This window comes from Puma concolor, chromosome C1 (genome assembly GCF_028749965.1).
Source record: "Puma concolor isolate L17-30 chromosome C1, mPumCon1.1.hap2, whole genome shotgun sequence".
Taxonomy (NCBI): Eukaryota; Metazoa; Chordata; class Mammalia; order Carnivora; family Felidae; genus Puma; species Puma concolor.
This window is the reverse complement of record NC_141674.1, coordinates 124,918,294-124,943,769: the sequence shown is the minus strand read 5'-3', so window position 1 is coordinate 124,943,769 and position 25,476 is coordinate 124,918,294. Positions and strand designations below refer to the sequence as shown.

Genomic DNA, 25,476 nt, shown 5'->3' with positions numbered 1-25,476 from the left:
CAGGCGCCCCAGTAATTTTTAAACCCATGTGCATTATTGTTTTGTTTTTAAAAACTAGTAGGATGGCTTTTGTTAATTCTTCATAGTGTTTTTGTCAGGATTCTGGTGACATTTGCAACAGTTTAGTTTGGGGTCTCCCAGAAGTAGACCCTGTAAAAAGGAATTAGAGATGAGTCAATTATTAGTACAGGAACAATTAGTAGAAGTCAGACAGAGGAGGGGAATCAACCAATAAAGGGTGGGTTATCATGCCAGCTACCACCAGGACTGGCCATATATTTCCCACAGACCAGTGTATAATAAAATGCAGGGCCCCTTGTCTAAAAGTTATTAAGCATTTCAAGATAGCAACAGCAGGACACAGGTCACACACACCTGCTGCCAGCCCTGGCTATCAATGTAAGTGACAGAAGGAATACACTAGGCTATAGCACCCCAGTTGCAGAGTTTCCCTACCTAAGGATTGAGGAAACTGGGTATTCGTCACCACCTCCCATCATTGATTAGCCAAGGGCTGATTCTGGGGCTGTTACCTTCGGGCGAAGAGGTGTAGTTACTGACAATTGAAGTTCAGCAGGGGCACACTCAAGTAGTAAGTCTCTAGAAGGTGGATGGGCCAACGACTGCCAGCATGCTATCCAAATACCAACAAATCTGGTACCCCACACCAGCACCAGATGTCTCAAAAGAGAAGCTACCTTGTTGTGGGGACACCTACTGGAGTTCCCCCTGTTTAAAAGTAATAGCCCCTAAACCCTTTGCTTTCCACCTGCTTTTTAATCAGCTCTTTAATAACCAACATATCCATCATTTTCTACACGAGGAAATTGCCACCATACACTTTTTAAAAAGAGGCAGGGGGATGCAATCCTGAGTTCTTAAAGTGCAGACACATTTGTTTTCCAAATATTACAATGCTAGACAAGCTATTTCTTCCCCCATGTGCCTCATTTGCCTCATCTGGGAAGAGAACTTAGCATTATTCTCTGTCAATTTCCATAAGGTTTGAGAAGTCTCCATCATAAAATGTTAGGAAAGCAGTTTTAAAAAAGTGATTTCATTCCTAAGTAATAGCAATGTCTCTCCAAGGTTTGGGGTGGGAGGAGGAGGGCATTAGCAGGATGGTTTCCATTAAGCTCATCTTAAATCGGCCATCTTGCATGTGCTTATTTGAAGGGGGTGTAAAAATTATGTTTTAATTTAAAAATGCCCCCCACACACATTTTGGCTTCTTAATCATCACTGTGTGCCACAAACAACCGCTCCTTAATTACTGTGATATTAATTTTATATGTCAACTTCACTGGGCCCCAGGGTGCCCAGATATTTGATCAACATATTCTGGATGTTTCTGTGAGGATGTTTTTGGAGAAGACTAACAGTTACATTGGCAGACTGCCCTTCTAAGTGCAGTGGGCTTCCTCCATCAGTTGAAGGCCTGAACAGAAAAAAAAAAAAAAAAAAAAAAAAAGACTGGCCCTACCCAAAGTAAGAGAGAATTCTCTTTCTTGCCTGACTGCCTCTGAGCTGGGGTGTTAGTTTTTTTCCTGCCTTCAGACTAGAAATGACTGAAATAATAATTCTTCCTAGATCTCGAGCCTGCTGGTCTTCACACTGGAAGTACACTGACAGTTCTGGTTCTCAAACCTTGGGACTTAGACTGGAACTGAACCATTGGCTCTCCTGGGTCTCCAACTTGCCTACTTTCCCTGCAGACCTTGGGACTTTCCAGCCTCCATAACTCCATAACTGTATGAGCCAATTCCTTATAACACACACACACACACACACACACACACACACACACACACACAGCCTACTGGTTCTGTTTCTCTGTACAATACACGTAATTAGATTTTAACAAGATGATTAGAATATCAGCTAGTTAGAGGAAGTTGAACTGCTGTCATCTGTGCAGATGACTACCAGTTTGCTTCATCTGGGCCAAGGAAAAAATGAGCAGATGAATTTATCCTATAAACTGGGCAGGGGCTAGGGAGACTGCAAATGCCAGGAGTCAAATATCAGACAGCCCACATCATCACCATTTATGTAAAACAGGGGAGTGGGAGGCCCTAGTGGACCCCCAGGTATTGGGAGCCCTCCTGTTGAGCATTCCGCTTTCACATGAGCAAACAAAGCTAGATTTTTTTTTTCTTTTTTACTTCAACCGAATCTGGGATCAAAACTCATTCTGACGTCTGTAAGATGTGAACTTCCTCAAAGAGGTGTGTGCCCTCTACAGATGAGCTCCTCTCAATCCAATGGGAGTAAAGATTCAAGAGGCATTTGCAGGATGAAAGGGCCCAAGGCCCCTGGAAAAATTCATGCACACATGCATGGAATATTTATTCATTACATAGTAATAGATCCCTATTAGAATTTGTGTTTTAGAGCAAACTCTTCTAAGAGCAAAAATGATGATTTCAGGTGTTCATGAGATGCTCCTGCTGAAATCAGTGGGAGTTGCTTTCCATGTAAGCACTTGTGCTGATTGGCCAGAGGCATGGATGACAATTAGCACACTGTGCAATTCGCATGCTGCTCTGCTCTGCAAGAAGACTGGGCTGCCAGGAATGGGGTTAAATGGCCTTCCTCCCCTCAAAGCAGCATGTCCAGGATTCCACAGTGTGTGAGGTGCTGTGCTGAATTTGTGCTAGGCCTTCATTTATAGATATAACTTGTATAGAATGTTGTAATTAAGCTGCCAGACAGAAAGCAATCTGCTGTGCATGGAGTGAGAAACTCTTATTGTTCGCCAACCTCCATATGAGAAAGTGACACCTTAGGGTCACATCCACATACCTGCCCCTGCTTCCTTAATTGCACAAGGATCCTTGAATCCAGTCAGGCTTTGCATCAAGCATGTGAATCCTGCCATGTTGAGTGAAGTGTCCTGGGATGATGGAGGTCTTGGAGTAGGATCAGACACAGGCTGTGGGGCACGTGCCTTGCTTCACAATAAGCCATGCCTCATTAGTGAGTGTGTATTTACAAGGATAATAAACTCCATTTGTAGGGTGATGTTCTACAGGCATCTGGAATAGAAGCCAAGAGGAATTCTTCAGAAACAAATAGGTTGAGCTGTGTCATTCAGAGTAAAGCTTCTCCTTCCCCAGCACACTTAAGCAGATTTAGCTATCAAAAACCTTTGACATTCTAGAATGTTCCCCTCTGCCACAGTCCTCAGGATCCCACAGAAAGACCCACTCAACCTCTGCCTCATTCTGCTCCATTCCTGACCCTTTTCCAATCAGCTGGGGAGAGAGAGGGCCTAGGGATCACTAAGTGTCCTATGACTTGCTTGAGCTTCCCAGAGACATGTCCATCCTTTACATCCTGAAGCTCTTTCAGCTGCCTCTGGCTTCCTCCTTAACCTCACCTTCAGCAATGCTGTTGGTTATAGCTTTTCTTTCTGCCTCCCCAGCAACACTGTTTACAAACAAAATCTCCAGGCTGAGCTCCAGATGTTTCAATATGGCCTCCAAGGTCCTGATTCCATTCAGCCTCCTCTTCTCCTCCTCACCATGGTCACTTCCCTATTGTGATCTTTTCCTCATGCTCCAGCTAGGCTCCTTATTTTAAAGACCTCCCCGGGGCGCCTGGGTGGCGCAGTCGGTTAAGCGTCCGACTTCAGCCAGGTCACGATCTCGCGGTCCGTGAGTTCGAGCCCCGCGTCAGGCTCTGGGCTGATGGCTCAGAGCCTGGAGCCTGTTTCCGATTCTGTGTCTCCCTCTCTCTCTGCCCCTCCCCCGTTCATGCTCTGTCTCTCTCTGTCCCAAAAATAAATAAATGTTGAAAAAAAAAAATTTAAAGACCTCCCCCCATTACTCCTAGTTCTTCACATTGAGAAAAATAAGAGTCTTTTTTTATGCCTCTTTCATCTCTTTCCTCTGTTCTTGCAGAGAGACGCATTGTCTGAATAATCGATAGCATTCGATATTAATTAACATGCAATGATAAGGCCGTGTTATGACAGTTGCCCTAGTTGGTACCAACATACATTCTTGATAACATCTTTTGAATTTTTATGTATTGGCCTTGGGTCACAATGATTGCAGCTTCTCATCAGATTTTCTGTCAAGTCTTGTTTACTTTTCCTTAACACCAAGGAAAGGCCAAAAATACGTAACATTCAAACTTAAAATCTGGAGTTAGAGGTGCTAAACTAATTTCTGAGCCTTCATATCTTTCATACATCTTTCCTAACTTTTTAGGTATCAAAATAATGTGGTGTAAATAGCGCTGAACCTGGAAGAAGAATACCTAAGTTTCAGTTACAGTTTTGTCCCTTATTAGTAAGCAGATTGCTGCCTTGGTTTCTGTGTCTGTAAATTGGATATACTGACTTCTGCCTTCCCCAACTCAGCACATTATTGCCAAGAAAATCAAAGGACGTCAGGTTCATGACAGCATGCCTTAAATGTAAGATAGACCCAAGGTGCAAGGGATTCCTTTTACTAACATCTGGGGCTCTGCTGGGTACTGAAGCCACAATCATCCACCAGCCTTTTATCTTTCCCCATTTCTGTTGGAACTCTAGTTGTAACAATGCCCTGTGTAGTTAAGCAGATATTTGAGGGTTTTTTTTCCCCATCTTATTAATCTTATTCATCTTTTTAAGGAAAAAGATACTACCTTTGTGACATTCTCGCTTTAAAAGCCCAAAGGCCAGAACCTTCTTTTTAGGTCTGTTACAGAGAATGAATAGAGCTGATGAGAGCCAGAGGCCAGGGGTATGTTTTGATAGTGTGTTGACCATAGATGTGGAAGAAGAATTTGAAAAGGACAGTCTTTTTGAATATGAGATTGTTTAGAAAGTGAAATTAAAGAGGGAAAAGAGCAGAATGTCTACAAAACACTAAATAGGTTTTAAGGTACATCAGACTATGTATTTATTTTAAATGATAGCTATAAAACCTCATTAGAAATGAAGTGCTGAAAAAAAGCCTCCTGACTTGTTTATAAATGGTTCACTGGAGTCCGTAATGGAGTGGTTACTGAATTAGGAAAAAATGATGATACATACCAGAAGCTCAGAGCTCGAAAATGAGTATCTTCTCAGCAACATCTTGGAATGTGGTCTAAAGAGGGCAAGTGGGGTACAGTCATAGCAGTTGTCCAAGTTGGAGAAAGAGCTGTTGACTTGGAATGAGAAGGCATGACTTCGAATCCTAGCTGCTGCACATGTCCCTGTTTCCTGAGACATACACATTCTGTTTGTTTTCTCATCTGTAAAGAGGAGATTGTCACTGAGGCATAGCATTGCTGTAAATTTCTATTGAAATAACAACTGAGAAAGAATGTAGCAAACATTATGGTTGGCCTCCCAATATTCATTTCCACCTCGGGTATGAAGTTATTAAGGCATTTATGGTAATTTTCCCTGCAAACAATTGGCTCAAGAAACTTGGCCTGGGCCAGTCAGTGAATGGCTTTCTCCAAATCACATGGATTGGTCCAGGAATGAGCTTGTGACCTCATTTGGCTAGTCTTCAGGGGACAGAATGGTTGGAGGTGTAGAGAGAAACCACATGAAGAGCCAGCTTCTCTTTCCTTCTGGACTTGGGAGTATACAGCTGACTGGTATGGAGCTCCTAGAGCTGGTTCCTACAGACATGAAGCCAAAGCTGACACACAGGATGGGCAGAGCCAAGACAACCGCAGGGAGGTGGAGACAGAGGCTCTAGATTAAGGCAGCCCTGAAGCTTGCTTGAATTTTGGACTATGTGCTAACGCATCCTTACTATTTAATATGTTACTTTCCACCAAAGGCATCCTTACTGATTCAGAGTGCTTGGTAAACTGAATATAGAAGACAACACTAAAATCATGTAGCAGTCAGCCCTACGAGCTTTTGTGATTTGTATAGGCCTTACTCCAAATCCTGGCTCTCCTACATGTAGCTACATGACCATGGACAACTTTATTAACCTTCTTAAATCTGTTTCCTTGTATGTAAAATGTGTCCGCTGCATATTTTATCATGATCTGACACAAGTACAGCATTCACCCTGTAGTTAGCAATCTGCAAATGTTGTTATTCTGCAGAAATATGAGGGATGGTGAAGGTCAAATGCATTTCCACATGGTATGTCCAGTCACAATTCAGTGGCTATGGTCCTTTGCAGAGGAGAGTCAGGCACATATCCAGAGAATCCAGGAGTCTGTGCACCACCCCCAAGCAAGAGAAATACTGGGCTCTACAGTACTTGGCAGGATCTCTGATACTAGGGGTCACCAACCCTACTGGGAGGCAGGTTAATGAATAGAGAGGGCCTGGGTTTTGAAGTCAGACTTGCACTATGTCAAGTGACCCTGTTTTCCCAGAGCTTTGCTTGCCTCCTCTGTCAAATGGGGATAATAGTAGCTACTTTCCAGGATTGTTGAAAGGAGAAAGGAATAAACAAAGTCCTTTGTGTGCTGCCTGATCTGGGATTAAGGAATAGCCTCAGTTGGCTCCCTGGTGCCTCCTGAAGACCCTTCCTTCCCAGGATGATGTTCAGATGCCTGTAAGGAGAATTCAAGGTTATACCTCAGAAAGCCCGGTTCCTCTATTCAGCCATGTTCAAACAGGATTGCACTTTTGGATTTCATGAACTCTTTATCAGAAGGCTGGGCATATAATGTTTAGAATTGGGAATATTGAGACATAATTGGTATACAACAAAATGCAGGCTTATATAAGTATATTGTCTCATGAGTTTTGAGTAGTGTACGAGCTGTGTAACCACTATGGCAATCAAGGTACAGAACATTTTCATCACCCCCAAATATTCCCTTATGTTCCTTTACATAAAATCTACTCTCAACATCACTAGTCCCAAATAACCACTGATTTGTTTCTATCATTATACTTTTGCCTTTTCTAGAATTTAATGTGAATAGAATCTTTTAATTAATGTAAATGCTTTTGAGAAACATCCATATTGTATGTCTTCACAGTTGTGTTTTCGTTTTTTCATTACCAATTGGTATTTCATTGTATGGATATACCACATCTGTTTATCTATGCACTCGCCAGTGGACACTTTGGTTATTTGGAGTTTGGGCTATTATACACAAAACTGCTCTAAACGTGTGTATGAGTCTTTGGGTGGACATATGTATTATCTTCTCTTGAGCAAGTGTGTTATTGCTGGGTCACATGATGAGTGTATGTTTAACTTTACAAGAAACAGCCAAACTGTTCTCCGAAGTGGTTTTACCATTCTGTGATCCTAAGAACAATGTATGAGAGTTCCTCTTACTCCACGTTCTCATCAACATTTATTATTATTGGTCTTTTTTGTTTTAGCCGCTTTTATGGGAATGTAGTGGTATCTCACTGTGATATTAATTTGCATCCCCCTCATGGTTGATGATGTTGAACATCCTTTCCTATGTTTACTTGTCATGCACATATCTTTTTTGGTGATGTAGGCATTCAAAATTTTGTGCAATTTTGTACTGAATTGTTTATTCTCTTAGTAGTATAAGAGTTCTTTTTATTCTGAATCCAAACCCTTATTAGATATACTTTTTTGCCATTTTCTTATAGCTTGCTGGTTGCCTTTCAATTTTCTTTATAGTGTATTTAAATAGTAAGGTTTTTTTTATTTTGATTGTCTATCATTTTTCTTTTATGTTTTTTGCTTTTGAGCTCTATTTAAGAAACTGTTGCCTAATCAAAGCTTGCAAAGATAACCTCTGTTTTCTTCTAGAACTTTTATGGTTTTTCACTCTTAGGTTTTAGTCTATACTTTTTTGTATACAGTGTGAAGAAAGAGGTGAAGTTCATTATTCTCCATATGAGTATGTAGTGTTTCTAGTACCTTTTTTCAAATCATTATCTTTCTTACATTAAATTATCTTGTCATCTTTGACAATTGACAATATATGTGTGAGTCTATTTCTGGAATGTCTGTTCTGTTCCACTGGTCTAATGTGCAACTCCTCACCCAGTACCACATATAGCCGCATAGAATTCAGGTAGCATCAGTCCTCTAACATTGTTTTACTTTTAATATATATATATATATATATATATATATATATATATATATATATATTTTTTTTTTTTTTTTTTTTTTTTTTTTTTTTTTCCTGGGGTGCCTGGGTGGCTCAGTCGGCTAAGCATCTGACTTCAACTCAGGTCATGATCTCATGGTTTGTGGGTTCGAGCCCTGCGTGGGACTCTGTACTGACGGCTCAGAGCCTGGAGGCTGCTTCAGATTCTGCATCTCCTCTCCCTGCTCCTCCCCTGCTCTCTCTCTCTCTCAAAAATAAATAAACATTTAAAAAAGTTTAAAAAAATTTAATAATTTTTCCAAATATTTTTTCTAAATAATTGTAAAATCAGTTTGTCACTGTCTGTAGGAAAGACTGGTAGTGTTTTCATTAGAATTGCCTTGAATCTACAGATGAATTTGGAGAGATTTGACATCTGAATAATATTGAATCTTCTTTTTAAAATTTTTTTTCTAATGTATTTATTTTGAAGGAGAGAGAGAGAGCATGAGCAGGGGAGGAGCAGAGAGAGAGGGAGACAAAGAATCTGAAGCAGCTCGAGGCTCTGAGCTATCAGCACAGAGCCCCATATGGGGCTCAAACTCATGAGCTGTAAAATCATGACCTGAGCTGAAGTCAGACACTTAACTGACTGAGCCACCCAGGCACCCCTAGTATTAAATCTTCGAATCCATGAACATATTTAAAGTGGATTTCTCATAGGTAGAATATAATGGGATCTTGCTTTTTTTTTTTTTTTTTTTTTTTTTTTTTTTTTTGGGTAATCAAATCTGACAGATTCAGCCTACTAATCAGCATGTTTAAGCCATTTACACTTAATGTAATTATCTAAATGGTTGGGTTTAAATTTGCCATCTTAATATGTTACCTTTACTTGTCCCCTCTGTTCTTCATAGTTTTGCATTTTTTTCTGTCTTCTTTTAAGTCATTTTTTTCATAATTCCCCTTTATCTCTACTTGCAGGTTATCCCTTAGTGCTCAATGTAATGCTTAAATGTAGTCTACATCTTTATTTTAACACTATCTTAAATAATATATCATAGATTGCTTTCTTGTAACCTCTCCCTCCTTTATGCTATTGTTATATTTTATGTCTACATATATTAGAAACCTTGCAATATGCTGCTATATTTGCTTTAGTTACTTATCCTTAAAAAGATTTAAAACTAGAAATACATTTTATATTACAACATATACTTACCATTTCTGGTGTTTTTTTTTTTTTTTTTCCTACATCCAGATTTTTACCTGATACTCATTTTCCATCTGCCTGTGAAAATACACTTAATGTTTCTTACACTAAAAATCCTCTGGCAATGAATTCACTCAGCTCTTGTTTGTTTTTAAAATATTTCTTTTTCCTTGATCTTTACAATAATTGAAAAGTTGATTAATTGAAATTAATTTTATAAGGTTAATAGTTTTTTTCCTCTCTCTCTCAGCACTTTAAAGATGTAATTCTACTGACTTCTGGATTATATAGCATCTGACATGAAGTCTACTGTCAGTTTTATCGTTGTTCTTCTGTAAAGTATCTTTATTTTCATTTGCTTTTAAGATTTGTCTTTATCATCAATGTTCAGCAACTTAATTATGATATGTCTTACTGGAGTTTTCTCCATGTTGGTTCTGGTTGGGGTTCATTGAGTCTGTTAGATTTGGGGTTACAGTTTATCAAATATGGTACATTTTTGGTTATTCCTTCACGTAAGTTTTCTTCTCTTTTCTCTTTTTCCTTTTGGAGCTCCAGTTATACATATTTAAACTACTTCATTTTGACTCTAAGGTCACTGATGCTCTATTTCTTTAAGTCTTTTTTCTCTATATACTTTATTTTGGATCATTTATATTGTTATGTCTTCAAATTCACTGTTGGTTTTTTCTTTTCTGATATCTCTGCTAATCTGTTATAAATCCTAGATAGTGTATTTTTTTTCCAATTTTAGTAGTTTTTTTCCTGTCTATAATTTTCATTGAGTATTTTTATTATTCTGATATCTCTTAATTATGTTCAAGTTTTACTTTATAACTTTGTACATATTTATAATATCTATAATATTTTAAGGTTCTTGGGGCGCCTGGGTGGCTCAGTCGGTTAAGCGTCCGACTTCAGCTCAGGTCACGATCTCACAGTCCGTGAGTTCGAACCCCGCATCAGGCTCTGGGCTGATGGCTCAGAGCCTGGAGCCTGCTTCCAATTCTGTGTCTGCCTCTCTCTCTGCCCCTCCTCCATTCATGCTCTGTCTCTCTCTGTCTCAAAAATAAATAAACGTTAAAAAAAGATTAAAAAAAAAACACTTTAAGGTTCTTTATGATAATTTCATTATCTCTCATTAATGCTTTTGTTTCTATTGATTGATTTTTCTCCTGAACATCATTATCTCTTACCAATGCTTTTGTTTCTATTGATTGATTTTTCTCCTGATTACAGATCATATTTTTCCGTTTTTTGCATGCCTAGTGCTTTTTGACTGGATGTCAGAAATTATAAATTTTACATTGTTGGGTGCCAGATTTCAGTAGTCCTATAAAAATTTTTGGACTTTGTTCTAGGATTCTTTTAAAAGTATTTGCAGATTAGTTTTATTTTTCAAGGCTTACTCTCAAGTTTTGTTTTTTGTTCAGGGAAACCTTTATTCAAAGTATAATTTAGCCTCATTATTAAGTATGTCCCTTCTTAGAACTCTAGCCTATAGCCCATATATTGGAAAGCCTAGCCTCCCTGAATGGTGGAAACATAAACTATTTTCAGCTTTATGTGAGCTCAAGAAATTATTTAACTTAGTGCTTCATAGTAATTGTTTCTCTGACATCATGAATGTAGTTACCTCATGCATGTTCAGATTAGTACAGGGCCAAAGACTTTAGGCATACCTCTGCTATTATCTTTTCTTTACAATATACAGCCCTGCAAATTCTAGCAACCTTGATCCCCACCCCACCCCACAAACGCACGCACCTATATTTATCTCTTCAATTCAGCAGGACCTGCAGGCTCTGTATTCCTTCTCTCTGTAGTTCAGTCTGGAAACGGTAGTCAGGAAGAAGGCTGGGGAGATTGTAGGGCTCACCTCATTTGTTTCCCATGATTCGGAGGTCAAGTCGTATGCTGCCTACTGTCCAATATCTGAAAAAGTGTTTAATAGCATTGTTGCAGTTAATACTTAATGGGCAGAAGCAAAAACCTCTCTGTATTTTTACCTATATCCATATCCATTGGTCTGTTGGATTTCATTACTTCTTTATTATCTTCCTGTAGAGACAACCATGGAATATTGGAGAGTGGAGAGTGGCAGCTGAAATGGAAAGATAGGCTCACATTAACCTCAGCCTTCTCTTCACCCACACTTCAACTGAAGTCACATAAAAGAAAAATAAATGGTCCTTAAATATTCACTTAAAATAGATCACCATATAATAATTAAAATCCTGAACCAAGCAAGTAAGGTATGTTAAAGTGAATATTAAAAAAAAAAAAAAGTTTAGGAGTATGAAGACTCAGGCTTTCTTCCTTTCTGCATATAATTTAAAAAATCATTGAGACTGATTAAATAGAGACAAATGGAGAAAAACATCTATGAACTTTACATTTGTATCTTTCTGGAGGCTTTCATTAAATATCTATAACTACAGTAATATGAACAAACTGAAATAATTTGCAATTTTAGAGCATGTAAAAAATTAATATAAAAAAGGTTTGGGTAATAATACATAAGATGCTTTAGCTCTTGTAAACATCTTTAATAAATTTTTATCTGTTATTAAGTTGATATGTCTTCATCTCCCCGTGTTTCTTTGTTTTTATATGCTTCTTGCCAAATCAAACTGTTTTGAATCTCTTCCTGCAACACTTTACCCCCAATTTATTTTCTTTCCTCCCTTCCCTCAGTTGCTTCATCAAAGCAGATATTATCTAGGCAGGTGAAATGGAGAATAGAGGCAGTAGTCCATATAATTCAGAAAACCTGATATGGAGTAAAAGAGATTTAGAGACACAGAATTACCCATAAGAGCCATCTGTGTCTATCAGATTCACCAGATAATTGTTTAACTTTTCACTTCCTTTGGCAGGACAGATAGAGATGGAATGAATGTAGGAGAGAAGTTAGATTATTGAACAGATTCAAGGATAACCTTTGGGATGGATATGCTGTACTTTCTCTGCAAGGAAATCATGATTTACTAATTTGGGAATGTAATCTGAGAATATAATGAGTCTGCAAACAAAGGAGAATCTGTAAACATCATTTGTTTAGATATTTAACATGCCGTTCATGAGCACCAGTCCAAAAGTATATTTAAAGAAGATGCAGACAGCTAAGTTATAATTAGATTGGGAGGAAAAAAGGTGAGGATAGAGTAATTCTGTCATGGATAGAGAATGAACAAGGGTAACAGGAAACAAGAGGGAGAAATAAGCTCGCATTTCTCCAAATAAAACATTGTGATCACAGATCAGGGCTGGAACCATTGTGGTTCCACATTGTTATATTCTAGAAAGTTTGGCTAATGACAGTACTGTGTTTGTGTTTTGTTTTCTTTTAAGTTAGAATAATATCAAAGTAAAGAGGGCAAGACTTGACATATGGATAGGAAAGTGGTCAAGGGGTAGGCATTGCTTTTTAGGAGAGTTAGGAGGGATCTATGTGTATACTCATCATCTAAGACTTTGACCTGAAGTGGTGACTCCCAAAATAGGATGTAGGAGTCTGTGATCAAAGTTCCTAGATCAGCTGACCAATTCAAACAGATGCTGTCAGTTAAACCATACTGGTCATACTCTTCTATATCACAGTAAATATTGCATACAAGTCTGAGCATAGTTTTATACAACAAGCATAGTAGCATAGCATGAAATGAAGGAATATGTGAAGATCTCAAGATTGCTCAGTCTGGGGGGGATATGAGAATAGAGATAATTATTAACATTTTTAAAATCAAGAAGGGTTTGGAAAGTTGCGTAACAAATCCCAAAATACTAGACCAAGACCACCCTCAGAACCTTAAACGTTGTTTTAGTGTCAGTGACAGGAAGGAACACATAGCAAGCAAAGGATTTTTTTTTTCCTTCAAGGGTTTTACCAGCTGCATATGGGACTAAATTCAAGAAGTATTTGTATGAATTGATGGTCTACATGGGCATTTAGAACCCATCTCTAACCTTCTCCAGTTTATATTCTTAAATGACATCTCACTACAGTATTTTATGCGATGCTACTATCAGATGCAGAATGTTTATTCACCAGAAACCAACCCCAGCCTAAGGTGGCATTTCTTCTATGTCAGTTTAAATAACTTATCTTCATATTTACAAAGAAATTCCATGGTCTGGTTTGTCCCTCTAATTTTTTGTCATGTTAATTTCCTGTATTCTTTCTCATATGCATTCCCTGTGTAATAGAATCCCAGACCCCCAACATCCAACATCCAGGTCTTCCTTTATATCAAAGAGAGTGTAGGGGAATGGAAAACAAATTCCCATTCTTCTATAAACTTTTCAAGTCTCAGAAAGCTTAAATCCACTTGGAATTCAGAGGCTGAGTATTCTCCTGCATTCCAAAGCCATCAAATTGAATTTACTCTTCCAAAAGGTCATCTTAATGCCACAGCCAAAGTTACCCCATTGTTGTGAATAAATAGCCAATATAGTCATCTCTGACGACTTTGAAAAAACCATGGAGCCAACTCAGAGTGAATAACCTCCATGTAATTGTTGTGGTGTTGGCAACAGGATTATTTTTTTTTTAACTTGTTTCAGTCATACAGATGAAGAGAAGGATGTGCAAATAAAGAGATCTGTTCTCCCATCTGTGGTTTAAATTTCTGGTGCCAACACCGCATGTAGCTTAAAGATGTTTAGGAACCTGGAGAGAACTCATACAAAGATTTATTTACATGACCACTTGCATTAGAAGAAAGCATGCCAATTAATAATGTGGCATGAATATTAAGCACCCATATAGACACCCTTTCTGACTGGTGCATTGTATTGGATCCTCACTGCATTTCTGGGCTGAAACTTGTAGATAGGATTGAAATGCTCAAAGTAAAAAAGAGTTTGGGTTTTAAATTTTCCACTTTTCTAGGATTTATTAGTGCGTAAGAGGACAAAAATCAGCGGTTACTAAAGTAGTTTGTTTGATTCTGTGAGAGAGGGTAGATCACTGCCTGGGAGCAAGTACACTGTTTAGGATAGATGAGCTGTACCCTTGCTAACTGAAAATCATGGCTTACTAATTTTTGAATGTTCCCCGAGAATGTAATAAGTCTGTAGGTAAAGCGACATCAGTAAACATCATTCATCTAGGCTTTTAAAAAGCCTTTCAGATGCCAACTCCAAAATGGACTTCTTGAGAGAACAGACTCCACCTTTTCTATATATGAGGCAGCTTGCAGCCAACTCCAAGTACTTTGCTGGATCTTCACAATTGGTCATTAATGATTACAATCAGCTAACTGCCCCCCTCCCCACCCCACCCCCTACCCCCCACCCCCCGGCCTAAGGAAATGGTTGCCAAAAGGTAATCTCTTAGGAAACAACCACAAGGTAGTTGTTTGGTAAAATGTACCCAGGTGCTGCAGTAATATACTAACCACGCAGATGGAAATTTGATTTACTTTGGGCTCCATGACAGTGTATGTGAGGGGCCCCCACCTTTCCCTCACAACCACTTGTGAAACTTACAGAGCACCTGCTTTGTCATGAGCACTGTGCCAGGCTCATTACAAATGTGCTGTCATTGTATGCAGTCAGAATAGTTTCCAAACCCTGTTGTCACACAGTTAGCAGGTAGCCCCACAGGTCTTCAAGCCTTCTCTTTCCGGCTCTGAGGGCTATTCCTTTCCACTTCACCTATTCTTTTTCACTTCATTCTTCTGAATATTCTGAGTAACTTAGAACTCAAGTCAGGTTTTGTCAAGGCTATTCTGTGAAATAATCTCTTTGGACAAATACATTAATAATACCAGGAATTTGAGTTTACAAACTCAAGCAATTAAGATTTGTGCCACAGGATCACAAAAAATGTGTGAGAAAAGAGAATTGTGTGAGAAAACGTTCGAGACACTTTAATCCGTAGAGGAGAAGGCTGAGGGAAAATCAGCCACATTTTCCAAACACTCAAAATCATTGCTAATTCAGATTCCACCAACCTGGAAATTTATATTAACTGAAACAGTACTGGAAATAAACTTTTCCCTTTGCAGCTATTTTTAAAGATAACATTACTGTGTAAAGAAATAGTACAGGGGCGCCTGGGTGGCGCAGTCGGTTAAGCATCCGACTTCAGCCAGGTCACGATCTCGCGGTCCGGGAGTTCGAGCCCCGCGTCAGGCTCTGGGCTGATGGCTCGGAGCCTGGAGCCTGTTTCCGATTCTGTGTCTCCCTCTCTCTCTGCCCCTCCCCCGTTCATGCTCTGTCTCTCTCTGTCCCAAAAATAAATAAAAAACGTTGAAAAAAAAAAAAAGAAATAGTACAAAACAAGTTTGGAAGAAGCCTAGACAATCCACATGAGAGAACAAATTGTTTTAAAAGAGAGAAACTCATTGTTTTGTGTAAATACATATAAGATGTTACTGCATAATCTCATCTACTCACTACAAATGTTCCCAGGAACTTGACTCTATAAGAGCTTAGTTCTTACAGTACTAAGGGCACTGATGTCAAGTGGGACTCCAGCACTCAGCATGGCATCAAGAATTCCTGAGGATGAGGGCCAGGGTGATGATGCCACTCTGGCTCCTGTTAGATCTGAAACCTTCAGACCAGTGATGCTTTGGGGGGTGGAGGAGGAGGGGCAGGAGACTGAGGAGGACACCGAAACATCATCCCAGGAGCTGTCCTTTGTCTTGGTCATGGACTCTTGTTCTAACGGCTTGGAAGTCTTAAGAAATTGGTCTTTAAAATATCCAATAATTCTCAATGATCTTATCCCTCTGGCTATCTGAATTAATGAAGTCTGGCTGTATGTGAAAAATAGCTATACAGAAGAAGGAAGTCAGCTATTTTCTTTGGTTGCTAGAGTCAGAACAAAAGGCAGCCGATTGGGATTTCAAAAGGAAAGCTTCATATTCAATTTAATTTCAGAAAGAATTTTCTAAAGATTAGAGCTGTTTTTTTTTTCTTCTCCACCCATTCTTTTCATTACACTCAATGAGAACTATCTATGTGTCAGGTGCTGTGCTGAGCACTGATGATGGAGAATATTTGATCAGCCTATTGTTATTATCAGCTCTATCAGCATATAATTACCATACTGTTGAAAAAAGAAAATATAGAATCAGGAATGGACTTATATAAGAAATTAATAAGATCCAGTCTGCCCCCAGGATGTTTACAGTCTAATAACATTGATTTTGAGAATTGTGCTGTTTTCTGAATGTTAGCTCTGTGCCTGCTCCAGGCACCATGCTATGTGTATTAGGTGCTATGTTTCTAGTCCTCAGTGCTCCCCCATGAAGAAGGCTGTATGATCTAATTTTCAGATTGGAAAACTAAAACCACCTGCTGAGGCTTCTGGTACAAGGAGCATTAAGTGCTAATGCTCCTTGGTGAACTGAGTGGGGATTTTACATTGTGAACCCTAAGTTAACAGTTGACAAATCTGCAGTAGAAAGGTTTCTTCAGAATCTCTTCTCTGCCACCATCCAATGCAGAACCTCACCCTTTCTGGCTACTCACCCACTCATGGGCTGCTTTTCTCCCTTTTATGTACAGTAAAGTTCCCCTGTACTGAAGCTTTGATGCCAGACAGTATTCCTAACCCAAGGACTCTGAGCTTTTTTCCCAAAGAAGGAGAGCATAGAAATTTCTGTATCAGCTGCTCAGAGACCAAAAAGGTATCCATCTCCTTGCCTGCCACAGATCTACAAGGTGGTAGATTTGAGGGGTGAGGAAAAGATTCTGAATCCATCCTGTAAAAGATTCCCTGCCATTCTGCTGCTGACACCCTAAATGGGACTCAGGGGTGCTGAGATGGTGAGCCCTCAGCTCTCAAGTAGCCAGTGTTTTCCTTGGTGTAGCCAGTGTTTTCCTCAGTGAGCTACAATTTTCTGTATGTGCCATGACTTTAAAAGGACTGGGAAGCACCACTGTGAGTCATTGATGAAATGTCTAGGGCTGGTTGGTGCCCATAAGTGAGAGAACTTAACCTTGGGAGAATGGGAGATAAAGGCAAAAGGGACAATGAGAAGTACATGGAAAGGCTGACCAGGGTCACAAGAGTGATTGGTGACCTTGGAAGAATGAAACCTGCTGGTCCATCCAGAGACCCAACCCTTGAACTCATTAGCAAGGCCCTGTTGGCATCTGTTCTCACAGCCACAAATATGAACTTAGTCTTGTCAAGATCAAGACTGTCAACTCATTTGAGATGCAAGGTCAGCTTGCCACTTTGAACTTTGTTCCTATCACATTTAATTACATTGTGGTTCTTATAATTCTCTCAGAAAAAAAAAAACTGACTTCAGAAGTACAATATCTTATACTTTCTCAGGTTACAGTATTTTTATGAACTGTGAGAAACTTACAGCACCTTAAAGAAAGTACATAACAAAGGGGTCAGCATTTTTCAATATAAACTCCACCTCCAAAGGTTGATGCAATTCTGGAGAAATTTGCTTGAGGGTGAAACTTGGCATATGGTGTCTGAGTCCCTGACTGTCTACACCTCTTTTCATAGGTACAAATGAGTTCTTCAAATTCACTACATTTGGCATCTGTAATTATTAGAAATAAAAAATGACTTTAATAGCAAGTGGTTTGTGAGTTTAGTGTCACAGACTTCTCAGAGAATCTGAGAACTCAGGAATACCAAAAGTCCTGTTTTATATATTCTGGTATGACAGTATTGTAAAAGGAAAGAAGGGAAAGAAAAATGATTTAAGGAGACAGAAACCAGAAAATTTTGGTATTTTCCAAAGAGTACCAATACTTAAACAGCCTTCATCATTTTTCCTACCCAATACCCCTCCTTACCCTATTTTCTGTCTTGTGTTATAGGCCAGGCCAGCACACACAGGCTTTGGTGTCTGTGGCTTTTCCCCAGAAGCTCACTAAAGAGGCAGCCATGGATCTCATTTTGCTTTTTGAGTCTCCATTTGAGAGGATTGGATTCAGTGCTCCCCATCAAATACTTGTAGGGGAGAGAGTTCTTAGACAAAGCCAGAAAAACTGCCCTTGAAGACAATGCCTATCACCTAGTCCAGAGAGCAAAGATTAAGGCCAGAAAAATGTTGGCATGGAAGTCTATGGATGCAACTGAAGAAGGCAGAAGGAAGAGTTACCGAGCAATAGTGGTTCTCAGGAACCATGCAGATCAGGGCGTGCAGGCATCTTGCATGATGGGGCAACAACCACCTAGACACAGAGAATGTCAACAGTAGACTCAGACCTCAGGATGGGGAGCAGGAGAACCAGCTAGAATTCAGGCACCTGCTCCAATTCCATAGGAGAAGCTGAACTCCTGCTTAGGAGCAGAGGGGCATTCTGTGAGCTTTGCATTCACAAGGCTGCCTCAATGGCTATTAAACGAGTGGACCCCACATCTGGATTTATCCATACTTTGGGCAAGTATCAGGATAGCTTGATGGTTAAGAGCATGGTCTTTGTAAATACATCTGACTGGATTCAAATCCAAACTCTTTTTTTATAGTGCAAGGCCTTGGGCAAGTTACTTGGACCTTTTGAGCTATGATTCCTCATTTGTAGATGGTGATAATAGTTCTTACCTTATAAGGTTGGAAGATGAAGACTGATGCAAAGAAAGGAGTAAAGTCCTTTGGCCACAATAAGTAACCGGATTTGATGATGCATGCCCACAAAAGGAAAAGAGTTCCACCTGCCTCCTCCTGCTGAGCACTCTTTAGTTCAGGTGCAGTCCTGAAGGTGCTGGGAGTAAATTATTACAGGAGGTAGCCTGGGGCATGTGGAGACTAACACGCCTCCGCTGCTGTGTGCCTTGAGTCCATTTCCCATTCCCGGACACTGGACCAGTTCTGATGAAGACCCACGTGCTCCTGTATGATATTGAAGTAGTTCAGCCTCTTAGAATTGCCCCAAGTACAACGCACAGATATGCTAAAGCCGAGGGGTTTTGTGTTTCTAGGCTAAAATGAAAAAAGGACCTCAAATTCTGAATAGCAGGGTCTTTTTTTTTGAACTCTTCTGGCAATGCCTCCCCATGCAAACATCTGTTCATTTTCAAAAAGGCCCTTCTGTAACAATCAGGTCCCCTTAATTGAGGAGAAAATGAATGGAGAAGATAGAGAATAATCTTTAAAATTGATAGAGAATAAAGCTGCCCAGGTGGAGGCCTTGAAATGAATGGAGCTAAAACTTAGCCCTTGTGATCCTGCAAAACAAAAGCCTAACCCAGAACATAGTCATATGAATCAAGGCCCCTGCAATCCCTAACCAGTATCTGAGATCAGATGGCATAGGAGATGGCTAAATGCAAGAGCGTATCTGCATCTTCCCACTAAATATCCCTTTGAAAACAGAAGCTTCTCCTTTGATAGGGACTGTCTTCCCAGTGCTTCCAAAACCAGCATCAAACCTACTAGAACTTACAACAACCACGTCTGTCCACACCCCTACCCTTTTGTTTTTTTACCTTACTATTAGGAAATTCCCAGAATTCTTCCACTCATTTACAGCAAAGAGGTTTTGAGGAAGAGGGTAGGGAATGGACAGATTTGGGAATTCTGATACTAGTTGCTCAGCATCAAAGGCGATTATGTAAGAAAAGCACTGATGGATAAACTATCTGCTAATATCTAATATATATACTAAGTATTTTGTGTATGTCACTGTTCATTATTTAATTCCTCCAGCCACTTCACAGTATGCTTGGTGTCATTCTCAATTCTAGAAATTTGCTGGCAAACATTTTTATCCTCACAGCAATCCTGTGAGGAACCTGAGACCTCAAGAGGTTAAGAATCCTGTGTTGGGGTCGTGTAATAGTTATTGACTTTACCATTTTCCAAACCATTGTTCACTGTAAAATATTCACTGTTGAGCCTCTTGATGCAAAGATTATGCCCTATTCCGTTATATTCTCTGCCATGCCTAAAAGGGTGCTGAATTGTGCCTCTTACTTAGTCTTAGATGTATAAGCTGCTGACAAAAACTTTACTAAGGATGCTTTATTCGAAGATTGTCATATAAACCTGAGACTTTTGGGGTGACAAACAGATCTTGGAAGCTGTCTCATTGGCTTTGGTAAATCATACCACCATTTTAGAAGTGAAATACATAATAAATTTTTCAGATACTGAATTTTTATCTGTGTATAAAATTTCTTAAAGATGAGACACAGCAGAATATGTTACCCCCATATGGTGAAACCAACTTGATTTGTTTTAGGGAGTAGTGAGATCTCTGGGAGTGACAAGATATCCGAAGGTACTGATGGGTTTTGTCACTGCATAAAGTCACTGAAAGACATGAAGTGGCTCTGTGGTCTTCTCAACAAATTGACTTCAAATGGCACGTGGGCCAAATGAAACCCACTTGATACAGTGATGTTATCATGGGTAAGGTATGTTTGGGGATGATCCCTGTAGCATGTGAATTACTTGCCCTCACAATTAAATTTGAGAGGCCAGAGACTCCGTTAACTGACAAGTGGATGATAATTCATGTAAGAGATGCACAATTACCTTTGTCAGGACATCACTTCAATGTGTTATGTGTGCTCATTACTCATCATATTTCGGTTAATAAATTTCACCTAATTGGTTGAAGTCATATGATTCCCAGTTGAAATAAAGCTTACCAAAAATATGTTTTCGTCTCTAATGACTGTTCTTTTTGTATGATAATTCTGGAGAACCAGCCAGGAAAATGTATATGTGACTCTCACTGCCAGGAATGGCTGGCTGCCTTACCTCATATTAAATGAAGGGAGTATCTCCATGTTTAATTAAATCTTATGATGCCACTCACTGGAAATTTACTACCCCATTAATAGTATTTCTTCCTTCTAGATATCTCCCTTCCTCCAGATTAGATACAAATGCCTGTGATACTTTTATTCCTTTATGTGAATATTCTTTAATCCTCACTATGTTGTTACTTTGTCTAGAATCAAACTGCCTGATGAGGACACTGGACAGTGGGATCGGAACCTTCCCACTCCCAGACTCTGGAAATCGCTCCACAGGGCGGTACATATGCCACCCAGACTCCCCAGAGGACACCGAACCCATCCTGCATCTCCAGCCAACACTTTGTGCATCTTCCTCTATCAGAGCTCAGACCCTTGAACGAGAAGTGCCTTCCTCTGCAGACAGCCATGTCTCTGCAGATAATGCCATTGTTCATTCCACATCCGACCCCATCATGACCACCAGGGGGATGCGTCCTCTTGAAAGTCGCCTCCCCAAACCAGCCTCCTCAGGTAAAACACCTATGACCTTCCAAATTAGATTGTTTCCACACCAAAATAATGCACTTGCTAAAAAACAAAAAAAAAATGGAAAACATGCAGCAGAGAAGGTTTCCACCAGGAGGTCAGTCAGTGACCTCTGCCCAATGGAAACGTGGATGCATGAAAATCCCTGTAAATCCTCAACCAAAAAGTAAAAAGACGACTGTTAAACATCATCTACTCTTAGCATTACATTAAAGAGTGTACACACATATAAAGGAAACAAGCACCTAAGCACAGGTATATGGATATATAAATTGATTAAGAGAAAAAAAGAAAAAAAAACACAACATACCCACAGGATTTTATCTTGTAAAACCTAAATCTGAATATAGACCAGGTTAGCCTCAAGACATAAATTTAGCTGAAATGTTGTTTGCCCTCTAACCAGAAATGTATGTCTTCTGACATATTCCCATCCTGCTCAAATATATTTATATGTTGAACTATAAAAAACTTTGTTTGATATCTCAGCAGTAGATTGTGCATTAGCTGCAATGCAGTGGAATGAGCCTCTACACTGAGACGTACCGCCCTTCGTCACCGTCAATTGAAACAAGCTTCCATGATTAAAGACAGGAGCAGGCTAAGGGTCAAAGTTTTTTTTTTTTTTTTCATTGTTCGCTCAAGATTAAAAATATTTATTGCAGTGCAGGATGATACTAAATAATTTTTAACTTGCATGGCTTATGTTGCATTTATGACGTGCATAAGCATATGAACGAGAACTCTAAACACTTTCTTTTATAATTTGATGACTAGAAAGGAGCCACAAGTAGAAATTATACTATAGGCTTTTGAGAAATTAGAAAAGAAGGCATTTAATTAAATATCTTTGAATAAATGTGATTGAGCTAATCCCATGGCTGAGTTCTTCATACAATAATACTAACTGCCATGAATGTTTCATCACAAACTTCTGCTCATTTCAAGCCAAGGCTACATTTTAAAAGGCTGTAATGCATATTATTTTTTAAATAAATGCATTGTTAATTAATGACACAGCCTCCAGAGATTCAGGGGCAAGATCTTAGTTATAGATTATATGCTCCATGCTTGAATAGTCACATGTGTGACCTCAATTCAGCGGCGGGCTGCCAAGTAGGCTTCATGATTAAACACTGTCATTATAACAAATTGAATAGAAACCACAAGACTTGAATTGCTTCATAAGAAGGGGATTGGAAGGAGATTGTTCTGATCTTGCTGCTAATATCCACTGTGCTGGATTTTGGAGGTTTGTGTCTTAATTAAATTGTCATGAAGAGTTATAAAAAAGTAGTATATGGTAGAGAGTGAGGTCAACATAACTGCAGGGTATTTTTGTGTCTCCCACCCCAAAGCTTCCTATCTATCAAATGATGCCATCACTGTGGTCCAGAGGTAGGGCTGCCTTTCCAAGGCTTCTCTTTTCTCTATGGCCATTGGTTACTCAATTAAAAAGCCAGGGAATGGAAAACCAGCTGGAACAAAAGGAGAGTGAGGTTATTCCTGCCTAGAGGAGGAGTCACTTCCTGTTTAATTCCTGTATTTGTTTTCTTTGTTTTTTTTTAATTTTTTTAATCGTTATTTATTTTTGAGAGAGAGACAGAATGTGAACAGGTGAGGAGCAGAGAGAGAGGGAGACATAGAATCCGAAGCAGGCTCCAGGCTCGAGCTGTCAGCACAGAGCCCGACATGGGGCTCGAACTCATGAACCGTGAGTTCATGACCTGAGCTGAAGTCAGATGCTCAACAGACTGAGGCACCTAGGCTCCCCTAATGCCTGTATTTGAATTGGTTTTTCACTTATTCCCCTATCAAAAATAGAGGTAACTGTACAAACCTCTCAGTGCTGATGAAAATACAATTACTTCACTTCTGCTCACAAGCAGAATGCTGTTGAGAGGCTATCACAGCATGTCCTGTCGGTAATCACTGAGGCTGGAGGATAATAATAGTTATTCTCCTTTCTGGCACAAGGAAGGAGTACACTCTGCAGGTTAATCTACTATTAAGGGTAATGGAGGCACTTTCTTTAATCATTCCCTGCTAATTACGCCCTTGCTACTCAAAGTGTGATCCATCGGCTAGTTGGGATCAGGATCGCCTGGGAGCTTTTCAGAAATGGAGACTTTCAGACCCGCACTCTAGACCTCCTGATTCAGAATCTGCAATTTAACAAAAAATCGGCTGGTGCGTATGCACATAAAAGCTTGAGAAGCACTGCCCTGCCAGATCTTTAAGAGCAAAGTTTCCCGTTGTACATTATGAGTGCATTGGGAATGACCATAATGGGTATTCTAGGAAAATAAGGGTTCCCTGCCCAAGTATCTTTGGGAAGGGCTTCTAATTCAAATCCTGTTTTTGGACATCATGACAACTTCCAGTACCACAATGAAGGTTCTGAGAAGTGATCCAAAAAGGAAACCTGTTTGTTATTTGATGGATAACACTATTTGAGGACTAATCATTGTTTCCCAAATGATTTTTCCCCCTAACCTCTTCCTAATGTGAAAAGTCTATCAACGTTTTGTGGGAAAGTTTGCCTTCAGCTCTCCAAGGTGGACATCCTCTACAGATACACACAACATGCAATGCAGATGTTTAATTAGCACAGATTTACAGGGGACAGTATGTTGGGCTACCCAGCTTTGAGTGTATTTGGACTTTTTTTTTTCTTGAATGTCTCCCTCACTTCCCTCCCTGAACTTGTAAAGAGTTGAAGAAAGCTGATTGTGGTTTGACGTACATTTTCTCATTTAGGAAAAATCAATTCCCAAAAGCAGAATGAAGCAGAGCCAAGGCCTCAGACCGGCTCGTCATTTGAATATGCCGAAAACACAATGGCAACTGAGCAGCTTCCAGACTGGGGCTGTGCAGCCCCCACGGCTGAGACCCAGGTAAGGGAGAGGCTGACAGAAGGGTACCTCCACTTATTGCCCCAACGGTGAACAATGATCTCCTTAAACACTTTTACAATAGATTCAACTTTTGAATCAAATTTGCCATTGGCTCGGGGAATAAAAACTAAGGTCCAGAGCTCACCTTTTTGCCTGAATTATTAAGTGATAGAATGGATTGTTGGGAGGAAGTGAAATGCCTCCACAGATCTGCGCCTAGATTCTTGAGGCATAGATGATCTGTCCAGACTAGGTGGCATAGAACTTTCCCAAGATAAGAACACCACTGAGAATGATTCAGTGATACTTTTTCATTATTTTCTTCTTACTTTTTAACCTTTACCTTGCTCCTATGAGACAGATAAAGGAGGTATAATTATACTTCTTTTAGGGAGGAATAAACTGAGGTCTGGGGTAGGCCAGTGACTTGCCAGTGTCAGAGTGTCAGTGAGATCTCTGTGTCTTCAGTCCCGTCGTTTTGCTATGGGATCTTCATCCACCCTGAGATGGCACACATATGCCTCCTGATGTGTGATTGGACCTGGGAAGTTGCTCATGGCTCAAGGACATTCTATCATCCCTTGGGGTTACCTGATATTCTCTTCTAGGCTTCCTCCTGTTTACCTTTTCCAGCTAGTTACCTGGGCCATATTCAAACTGTTCACTGTTTCTCAACTTCCTGGGGGTGGGCCCCTTCAGTGTCTTTGGTGGCACCTGGTAGTGACACGGTGGGGGAAGAGGAACGTATGGATCAATTATCAGAGTTTCCCCCACCCTTCCTTGACTCTTCCCACTCCTGCTGCCTTTGCCTCTCCCAATCGTGGCATTAGGCGCACCCATTGCTATTTCTACTAGAGTTTCTACCAACTTATGTTGAGAAGATAACCAAATTAGCCCACATCTGGGGTCCCCCACAGTCACTGGGGCCGAACCTTCTTTCAGCCTTAGCACCTCAGCATGGTGTTATGGAAAAGGAGAGAGAGAGAGACCCTCTGGGCCCAGAGTCTCAATTTACAGCAGAGAACACAACTCCAGAGAGAAGCTGGACCATGCTCAGGGTCCACAGGAAAGGAGTCAGGACTAGAATTCAGCCCTCAGAATTCCATGTCTAACACTCAGAAGGGTAGGCTCTCTAGAGCAGGAGCCTAAAT

General features: G+C 39.9%; 1 protein-coding gene across 9 annotated transcripts in view; it reads left to right on the top strand.

The window, feature by feature from the left end:
* The window catches only part of NCKAP5 (NCK associated protein 5), a 993,237-nt gene that overhangs the window by 912,294 nt on the left and 55,467 nt on the right, over positions 1 to 25,476 (top strand). For all 9 annotated transcript variants that reach the window (XM_086718452.1, XM_086718453.1, XM_086718451.1 and 6 more), the window contains 2 exons: positions 21,099 to 21,413; positions 24,189 to 24,325. In XM_086718452.1, the coding sequence (XP_086574578.1) occupies positions 21,099 to 21,413; positions 24,189 to 24,325 (452 nt within the window). The remainder of the gene's footprint in view (positions 1 to 21,098; positions 21,414 to 24,188; positions 24,326 to 25,476) is intronic.